The sequence below is a fragment of the Porites lutea genome, chromosome 11 (genome assembly GCF_958299795.1).
Source record: "Porites lutea chromosome 11, jaPorLute2.1, whole genome shotgun sequence".
NCBI lineage: Eukaryota > Metazoa > Cnidaria > Anthozoa > Scleractinia > Poritidae > Porites > Porites lutea.
The window spans coordinates 10,476,816-10,487,590 of NC_133211.1; the positions used below are offsets into that span (position 1 = coordinate 10,476,816).

Consider the following 10,775-nt stretch of genomic DNA (forward strand, 5'->3'; position numbering starts at 1 on the left):
ACGCTTCATTGTTTGCAAAGCTTCAATTTTATTTAATAGAACTGTTTACAAGCGAGCAATGCCGCAATCACGGGCAGCTACGATCGTATGATTCCAAACAGCCAAAAACAAGAATACTAAACAAAGCAATCAAATGACAAACATGAATAAAACTGCGTTTTGCGGTGTTGAATTCATAGTATGCATGACATTTGAGGCCTGTACAACTTAACCCCGCAGCGCTACTTGACACACAAAAGGTTGTCACACAATTTATACAGAGGCCTCTTGCACCTACGGGACAGAATAAATCTATTGTTGTTTTGAGATGTACATGTAGTAATGGCTTCTATTAAATCAATTCCGACCAAGTACCACACCTTGGAACAACCTTCACAGGGTGCAAAAGTATTATCGCGCCCGGCGTGTCCAGAGAAAGGAGCAGAGTGGCACTCTTCGAAGACCCTCGCTTTTCTCTTCCTCGGTGATAACAAGTCGTCGAAGTGCTGTGCCATCCTTCTCCTTGGCCACGTAGAACAAGGACTCTAATTTTCAGTCATACTCGAACTTTTTGGCAAATTTTCGCAGAGTCGTTTTTTGCTTTGTAAAGCCTTCCGGATAAGCCTTCTTTTTAAGATACTGGAAAAGATTTCTATATTTCGAGGAAGCCATCTCTAAAACGTTTTCGATTTTCCCGCGAAATCCAGCAGTTTTTTTGGAGGGGATGACCAAAACGCTAGGGATTTGGGCATCCCGGGAGGGTACCGGGGGATGCCCAAAACGCTGCAGTAATATGAGAAGGGGATGCCCAAAACGCTAGGGATTTGGGAATGGGGATGCCCAAAACGCGGGGATGCCCAAAACGCTGTGACACCGCAACTGTTTCTTTCCGGATACGGCTTCCGTTTACACGTATCTAGTGAATCCGGCATACGAATCAGCACCTTTTTAATCCGCTCTCTAGAGTGGAAAATTTTGAATGTGCCGTGAAATCCGGAATCGTGTGGACGCTTAATCCGGATATTTTTATCGGGTGACGTAACAATATCGAGCCCAGTTCTTTATCGTGAATATTGTATTCACGATGGCGACCTCGACGCTTGATCTGTTGCCAATTTTCCCAGAGGAGCCCCCCTGGGTACCAGAGTGAATCCCGATTCGGGTGGAAGGGCAAATTCGATTTAAATACGCATACGCGTAGAAAGTTTTGAAACCGGAAAAAAAAAAGTTGCGGATTCAAAAATATCAGGATACGTGTCTTATAATTCACGATTTTATTCACCTTTATATGTAGGCATAATTAAACTGAACTGAAGGGCCAAATTCCCCTAAAACCTACAAGTTAAAGAGATCCATGTACTAAAAAAGCCGTGTGTCGGAACCTACTTTTTTTAAGTCTGGTAAATAAAGTTTCTTGAATTTTTGGCAAGTTATTGACAATTTAGGCTTAGAAGGTTCTTAATTAGGTTCTTTCATTTCAATTAAGGGGATATTGTTATTGACTATCAACTGAGCAAAATAAACATAAATAAACTTGGGTTTGGTCCTTAACTATATAGTATTTATTCACAAAGAGCGATTTTACTTAACAGAATATTCTGACAATTTCCTGACCGTTTGACCACAAGCAAAAACAATAGAAGTAGTTCAAAAAGTGGTGTAAGTGCTCTAAGATACCGTAAATTCATATACTCCTCAGTAAATCTTCTCTTTCCGTAACAAAGCGTTCTGAACCATTAAATCAAACAAACTTTCATCGGTAAAACCAGAATTCCTGGCAACTACATTAAGAAAACTCTGAAAACCAAACGAACAGAACAGGTTACATTCCAGAAAAAATGGATTTCCTTCAAGGTCTACCCGGAAGTCGAAAAGGCCAAAGTCTTGCAGGTCTAACTCTAGAAAAGCTCGACGACTTTGTGACTGGATGCGGGTTATCAACTCAGCTTCCTTTGCGGGATCAAGAAACCAAGTCTTACTTTTTGGTGCCTTGCCTATGTAAAGATAGATAAAAAAAAGTAACAACTCTCAATGTAAAATCATCTCGATAGTTTACTATTATTTGATACCAATGACTGGCCCGACGGAGAACACAGACCTGTTTCTGTCTGTCGCCTAGATCTCTCCGCTGAGAGAAAAGCGATTGCTAGAAATATATCTAAGTTTATCTTACTAATTCCTTTAACCAATAGGCCATTTCGCACGATGACATGATTTTACTACTACGACCAGAACCCTTCAGGGTTTTGCTTTCTTGTGCTAATTAGGGCTTTTGTTATTCAAACCTCACTGGGATTACAAAATTTAAATATTAAAGGAAAACGAAAAGGATTATGGTCGTAGCAGTAAATAAAATGACGCCATCGTGCAAATGGCTTACAGTCGACTCTCTCTTAACGGACAGCTCTATAAGACGGACACCTCTGTAAAACGGACACCTAGAGTTGGTCCCTTCCTTTGTTTATTCCCTTTATTTGACTCTTTATAAGACGGACATCTCTCTAAGACAGACACTTAGTGCCGGTCCCAAAGGTGTCCGTCTTAGAGAGAGTTGACTGTATTGATTTGTTTGGGGGTTTACCGAGGTGTACATGTGACTGATGGTACATATTCTTTTCACTGATCATAACTTAGTGTTGGGCAATTAATGAATTAACAAGTGTTGATATGAATTTAATGGATCAAGCCAAGATTTATGATTTATTTTGAATTTGTTTATACGAATGAAGAGAAATGTGATACTCACAAATAGGTAATCCTTTTTCATCGCAGAGTAACTTATCCTGGGTTGTACGAATGCCATCCTTACGTACGTTGAATTCTATACACGACAAGGCCTGTATATCTCCAGTTTTTTCTGATTTGACTACAGCGCACCGAATCTCTCGTCCCTCTATGAATCTGTACAAAAACGGCACAAACATGCCTCAGTGCAAAGATGCACAGTGCATCTACAGCTATTTGGAGAAAGGTTGTCGGAAAAAAAGTGCTCGCGAGAATCCCGAAAGGTATTGTAGGTAGGTGATTTTGAGTTCACTGTCTCCAAAGGAATTTCAAAGAATATGGTTCTAGAGCCTATGGATGTATGTTTGCGAGTGCTAAAGGAAAGCAACAAAAGTAGGTTCGACAGCTACATTAGGGCCATTTATACGAGGAAAAATAAGACGCGTCTTACATAAGACGCGAACTTTCCATATAAACGGTATAAACGGCACATTTCGTCTAAAATAAGACGCGGCTTAGCTAAGACGCGTCTTATTAGATAAGACGTGCTCGTATAAATGGTACAGTTCGCGTCTTATTTAAGACGTCTTGTGTAAGACGCGTCTTATTTTTCCTCGTATAAATGGCCCTATTGTCGAGAACTGTAACTTTCGGGATTGCTGCGTGCAAATTTTTTCCGACAGCCTTTCTGGAGATAGCTGTTTAGCCAAAATGTTTGTATCCATGTCGCTTTATTTATTTATTTTCGATTTGTGCCTCCTTTTCTTACCGTACCTGTCAACGAGGTAAGCTTTGTCCAAACTCTTTAAAGGGGTAGCTGACTGCTACTCAGCCGGGATTTAAGAACATTGAGGGATGACGTTTACGTGCGTACGATGCTTTCCGCACTCTTCCTTTGAAATGGAGTTTCCCTTTTCAGTTAATCATTTGGGCCACTTTTCTGACAGTGAATTCTTTGCGGGGAAGAAACATTTTAGTGCTAAATGCCGAAACTTTGGCAGTGATAAGGATCAGCTACTGACTGTCACCCCAAATATTCTCTTCTTAATTAAAAGCTTAAATGTTTGGAATTGGGAATAGTTTTTAAAACGCGAAAAACAGATAAGACAAGAACCTACCTTTCAATAATTACTTGGTTCGAGAAAGTCAGCGCATGCTCAATTGCTGCATCTAAAGACTGCCGGTCCCTTACCAGTCGCACTGCTTTAGAATCCTCTCCTTTGCTTGCCTTGACAATACAGGGATACTTGATATGGGCAGTTGGTATTGGGTCTCCTGTGACCAAAAAAATAAATTATCACTTTCAATAATCTCACAGTACGCTACAAGGAAGCAGGTTCAAGGTTATTTATCACGATGACATTTTCCTACACACAGTTCTTACTCGCAAAATTGATAATCAATGCGGACAGGAATGAAAATTAAAAGTCACAATAGCTAGGATTTAACAGAAGGGGAAGAACAGATCCATCAAATATTACGGCGCTAGTGTGTATGACCTTATTTTTTGCTTAGTAGAATCTTTATATTACAGTGTCCTGATAAGGGAAGCAAATTTTTTTTTCGGATATCCGCATTGCCGTGATTCAGGACGTACAAAAAAGTGAAATTCACTTTCGGTGGGGTACAAAACCGTACCACTGAAAACAGGAGACAGGGAATGATTGTGACGTCTTTTTAGGACATTCTGTTTTACGGCAAGCAAATTTCCTAGTCGTTTCTTGTTTTCCGCGGAACAGAACATCCCGGAATGATGTCACAATGATTGCGCGGTTTTTATGTTTACCGGAAGTAAAATTTCCCGTTACACGGGAAAGAATAATCGATATCGAAAATTTTGCTGTCCTTATCAGGATACTGTGTAGATTTTATCAAGAGAACACCGGAAATCGTTGTCGCATTATGACAGTTGATCCTAGACTCTCTGGCCGGCGTAAAAACGTAGGCATCATACCGCAACTTATCATGGGCATTTCTTAGTTCACCGTTGCCTGACTTCGCAATGGCAAAAAACACGAATGACGGTCCATGGTCTTATTGTACCGTGGAACTGCGGGATAAAGTTTTTCCTCTTATTAACTGGTGATATTTCATAAAATTTTTAAGATACCATTTGTTTCGTGGACTTATCGCCGTAAACAGACATTCGCCATGCGATAAAGTTCACTAGTATTGTAGAGTTCGGTTAGAAGTCCGGAGAGCGTCCGGCTGGTTTGAGGCTCTCGTGTTCTTTGTGCTACGAACTATTCTGTAAACTTTAGTTCTATCAACTCGAAAAGAGGAGAGTGGATTGTGGAAGTGATACCCCAGACCTCGACTCAAGAGAATTTCTTTTTCTAAAACACTATCATATCTGTCCCATGTTAACCGTTAATAGACGTGTACCTTTGTTGAGAACTAATCCCTCGGCACAAGAGACATTGTTGTAGGCCAGCAAAACACCCCGTGTCTTTAGTTTGTCCATGCTAAGATAACGCGATTCTGCTGATCCACCTATGAGGGGAATATCCAGCGCTTCGAAAAGAGCCCTATAACAAGAAGAACAAGGGTTCAGCAACAATACGTCACCGACTAGGTCCAGCAGATGGGTCGAGCCAAGAGCCATAATGGCTCTTGGTCGAGCAGATGAAGAATGAAGGGGTCATTTTCTAAAGAAACTGTGGTGTTGCGTCAGGGGTCAGTGAAATGCTAGAAATTAGTTTTATCAACTGAGTTTATAAAGTCGATTGGCCACCGGGGGGTTGAGAAGCCCTGGAGGGGTTACCCCCTACAATGCCCTATAATGGCCCATACAGGGAGGCTCCTACCAAAAGGGTACCTTTTTCAGGCTTTAGGCTAATTAGGTATATCAGAAGGTAAGGATTTAACAAGTTGAAGTATACGAAAGGGAAGGGAAATCTGCCATTGCGGTCTGTGAAAGGGTAAAAAATTGATAACAGGCACATTTTATGGCTGTGAAAAAAGACAAGACACTTCCTGTTTCAGTGATTTATTTTTCATATTTCACGGTGTATATACAGCAGTTAAAATGGATGCCGCGTTCTAAACTGGTATGTGAAAGGGGTACCATTTGTCAAAAAAAAAAAAAAAACGTATACGAAAGGGGTACCTTTTCTGGTATATAAAAGAGTTAGGGGCTGGAGCCTCCACGTATAAAATTTTGTTGAGTATCTCCCTCCCCTGGGTTGAGAAGCTGACATTTCCAGCGCTAGCCGCCTTTTTCAGAGTGAATACGGGGTTTGCTGGCTGTGTGTTTTATATACCGGATGTTCGAGCTGTGCTATTGGCGAGAACACTACGGTAGCGTGAAGAGAGAAAATAGAAATTAGTTACATGAAAAGCGTTTGATTCCGTGGGGATAAAGAGGTCGAGCAAACAAAGTTTTGTGAGTGCACAAGGAACTGTAGCATAAACCAAAATTCAATTTTTCCATATGAATTGTATAATGAAACACTTCTTTCAACTTGGCTGACAATTTTTCATCTCGTGGACGCACGTTTATATGTTCACATTCATACAAAAATATACGCCTTGTGAAATTACGGCACAAGCTGCACAAGTTCAGTTTTCTTGTTCAATACCCATCTTGTGAAGGCAGCGTAGTGGGAGACGAGACTATGAGAGTAACAAGGCCTTTAATTATTCCTTTTACCTGCTTAGATTCTCCTGTTGCATTATGGCACATCAGCAAGACCGGTAGCTACCAGTGGTAGCTTCTCCTCCGCTTATCTAGTCGCACCCCGTTTCCCACTCAGTTATGAAATTTTTGTCCCCGGCAAAAATACTTAAAATCATCATCATCATCATTGTCGCGTCGTCGTCGTCATCATCATTATCATCATCATTATCACCATCATCATCATGAATAACAACCCAATGAGAATAACAGGACAGAGAGCAGGGAATCTTAGGGCGTTTACCGGGGTCTGTGAATTTCATTGAAGTTATTTTCAGAGGTTGTAATTAAAGTCTAATTCCTGAGACCATGGAGACGTCGGCACATTTTAATCGATTGTTTGAAACGTCATCAAGTCCACTTGCACCTGCATTAAAGGAAACAATGCAGAATATTTTAATGACGACTGTTTAAATTCTTTCTTGAAAAAACTGAATAAAAGTTTTCAGGCCTCTCCAGAAACAAACTTCCAATTAATTTCATGCCCTTGATTGATCTAGAAATATCTTTGGGGAAATGCTAAGCGCTAGACTGGGCGTTTTCTTCTCTGTCCTATTATTCTCTCTTGGAATAACATAAAAGCTATTATTCTCACCTGTAAGTTGTCATTCCTTTCAAGCATAGAAAGTGGAGCAGTGTCAGATCAGGTTTGACGACAGAGTTTATGTGCTGTAAGGCGGCTGTGATGTCCATCTTCTCCACATTGTTTCCTATTTCCTCTAATCTTTCCACGTCTACAATATCAGAGAGTTTTTTCGCAAATGACCAGGTGCCATCAGGTCGAACTAGCGCGTAGGTAAAGGAATACTTTCCAGATCCCGTGCCATCATCAAAGGAGCCTCCATAAAACATATCCAAGGAGAAGCTGTAGTCATCCGAGGGTGAACCCAAAACATGCAAAATCTAAAACAGTAACAAGAGAAGGAGCCGCTTTCTATAAAGATCCATACAAATGGCTCCAATTTATAAAGGAGATACCTGTGACTATTTTCGATTTTGTTATAGGCACTTGTTTACTTTAACTTTTTTAAAAGGGAACTGAATTATTACTCACACCACAGGCACAAAGGTCCGTGTTAATTAATCCCGCAAGGAACATATCACAATAACTCATACGCACCCTATTCAAAAATGATGGCAACACGACTTCAGTTTTCTTTCATATTTATAATATTTAGTCCTCTTTGCTTTGCCTGCACCGGCCAAATTTAAAAGTAGCTTTGATCGAAGCATGGAGGGTTATTTTGGAATAGCAGGGTGATGGTGTTTTATTACCTTCAAGGTTTCCTTCACCATTTTCTTCTGTTGTCAGTTGATTCAGAAGTCTAAATTCTGCAAATACAAATTATCCAGTATAATAAATGGTTACAGTAAATGCCGTCTCCGTAACTGTTTATACAAAAAAGAAATCAATTGCATGCCTTGAGGTTTTTACGCCCTATGCGATGGGGGCGTTTTAAAAAGCCTTGCAATTGTTATGGACCTTACTCTCTTGATTGGCCTTTGGAAGGATCGGCCCTTCCTTCCCCACACCACCACCCCCCCCCCCCCCGACCCCCCACTCTTATTGCTGGACTACATAAGTATGCGGCGGATCAAAATAAGGATCGAAGCGTTACAGGCTCTACTGAACCGATTGCATGGCAGCCTGAGAAAACAGCGCAGCCGACATTTGGAGACGTCACCGCTGCTTAGGCTGTTTTCTTAGGCTAGGCTAATCAATAGCGCATCAATAGTCTTTTCAGAACAAAGAATGCGAGTGAGGGTTTCGTTGGGACAATGAAAGAGGACAAAGTAGAAAATTCAATCGTTGCCCTTGAGTTCTACAATTTTGACTTTAATGCAGACAGAGTAAAACAGTACGGGCTGCTGTCCAGGAGACCGTAACTCGGATCATTTGGGGTCGACTTCAGCCATCTCGAAATGGGTGACCCTAAGCAGTGTCTCCTGGATCCATCGTGGTAATTTTTCAGATTTTTCTGCCGCTACAATCCCTGCAATCGCTGGAGAGTGGCTTCCTCATAATCGATGCGATAACCACGATCGCTGAAATTTATCTCAGTGACCGCTACGATATCGGTAGGTTGGTTTCCACTTCAGCGGTCGCAGCGATCGTAACGATCATAATCAGGCTTAGGTATCGACCAGAACCAGTTTTTATAGCAAAATGAACGCTAAGACCTAAAAATAGCCTGCAGGATGAATAAGACCGAAGATCGTAACAAAACTACACTATTATTGGTAAGTAAGTAACAACAATTCAACATACATACAGAAACCTGACATACCAATGTTTTGAAGTTTGATCGGTTGTAAGCTCGTAGCCCCCGCCTTGTAACTGAACCTAGAAAACAGAGTGAGCGTGCTTTGATACGTGTTTTATGAATATTCTGAATTGTTAATTATATTACGTAATGTGCATGTATTCAACCTGAATGGCCAGCGTGCGTTTTTCAGCCTTTTTTCGGTACTGGTTCACATGAGAACAATGATCGTGTGTGTAGTGCGAGGTCATAATTTTCTAGATGGCTAAGAAGCGAAGCCTTTGCCCGTTTCATAGGACAGTAGGTCATTGTGTGGTAACTAGGGTGTAACAAGAGGTCATTGTTTTTTTTAAATAATTTTCACCTCACCGAAGTGACCTGCTCATCATACTATAAGGCCTTCCTTAAGGCAAAAGTGAAGCCAAAAATCGTTCTCTCGCCTAACCCTTATTTAGGTTAGCTCATCATTTGTGACCCTCGATAGGATTTTTAAGCTTATCGTAACAGCACGCTCCCAACACCGTAACACAGCACGTGTATGCGCATATTCATAAGGTAATACAAAGAAAGACTCACTGTTTGAGTTATATGACAGTTATTTCTTTTTGCATTTATTTTCTTTTGGAAAGCACTTTCTTTGTGAAGAAAGACGTCATAATTACCATAACTGATAGGCTTGAAAAGATAAAAAAGGGGAAAAGGGAAAAGGTCAAGGACGCTCAAAATATTCGCAATCTTCTTTCTCATTCTCATAAGTCATATGTAATATTAAGCGTTGCTTATTTTTTAAAAGTGAATTATTATTTCACTTTATTCTGTTGATTAAGGCACAATTACAATACCACAAAAAAAACATTTCAATAAAGTGTTTACACATGACATCACGGAGGCCATGTTGGTGTTCCAAAACAATGAAACGGCGGCCATGTTGGTGTCCCAAACCAGTCCTGTGGGAGTTGAACTCTTTTCTTTCTTTTGTTCCAATAAAGTCGCATAGATGCTGGCAACGTGAGTGAAAACGCTCTATAAAGCCTGGTTTTCACTAGCGCATAAGCAAAAGCAGAAGCACGTATGTAAGTAAGTGAAAACTGGGTCGACATAAGCATAAGCATAAACACAAGGAAAACGGACAAGTTTGTTCATCTTGTGCTTATCCTTATGCTTATATCGTAGCTTTGACTACTGAAAACGGGATCGACATAAGCACAAGCATAAGCACAAGGCCGCGGACCAATCATAGGTCACTTTGACCCAGACCTCATGCGAACATATCAAAAGCAATATGGCGGACGAAACGTCCACTTGTTGATCATCGGGTTGAGGAGAGCTGGTATCGCGAATAGAGTCAATAATGCCATTCTGCGCGTGCGTATGTCCATGCGCTAGTGAAATTTACTGACAAAATAAAGCTAATTGCATCAATACTGTATGCTGAATCAGAACAGTACAACAGGGCCCGGTTGTTCAAACGTTGGAAGGCGCTGTCCACCGGATAAATCGCTATCCAGTGGATAAGTATTACGAAAACTAATTGCGCTATCCACCAGATTATCCGATGGGTAGCGCTGACCACCTTTTGAACAATTGGGGCCAGAACAATAAGGTAATCGATATTAAGTAAACTTAAATAAGGGGTCAGTATTCATTAACTTTTAATGAAATCTTTCTTACTGGTCATTCAGCTTTCTGATTCATGTTTATAGCGATGATTTTAGCCCTAAATCCATAACTTGGGTCTGGAGGGATTTTTTTCCTACAGGCCCACAAAGAAAGCTTTCCCCTAATTATAAAATAGTTGAGTAATTGAAGACATTCCTCATTCCAGAAACTATACGGGGAATGTATATGTTGTGGTTCAATTTGATCCTTTTTCTTTGTTCTGGGGTAATAAGTTTGAAACAAAGGAAAATAAAATTTAAACCAAGGATAAAATTGAACCACAACATAGGCAAGCTTTCAGCGCAACGATCACAGAAATCATACCACTCAAATCTTGTAAAGGTCCATGTAAGGGAATCCGGATTCCGGAATCTGGGAAATTTTGTGCTTGTGGAATCCAGAATCCTGCGCTTTGGAATCCGCAGTACAGCTGTAGGAATCCGGAATCCTGGGCTCTGGAAACCGGAATACAG

The 10,775-nt window shown here is 40.7% G+C and overlaps 1 protein-coding gene across 1 annotated transcript; it reads right to left on the reverse strand.

Moving 5' to 3' along the window:
- Positions 1-1,674: 1,674 nt before the first annotated feature.
- On the reverse strand, positions 1,675-7,675 carry LOC140953197 (D-alanine--D-alanine ligase-like). The gene is made up of 6 exons (XM_073402696.1): positions 7,655-7,675; positions 6,975-7,282; positions 5,089-5,231; positions 3,822-3,978; positions 2,726-2,880; positions 1,675-1,973 (listed from the first exon to the last, which is right to left on the reverse strand). The coding sequence occupies exons 1-6, from the start codon at positions 7,673-7,675 to the stop codon at positions 1,675-1,677; spliced, it is 1,083 nt and encodes a 360-aa protein (XP_073258797.1).
- Between the last annotated feature and the right edge of the window lie 3,100 nt (positions 7,676-10,775).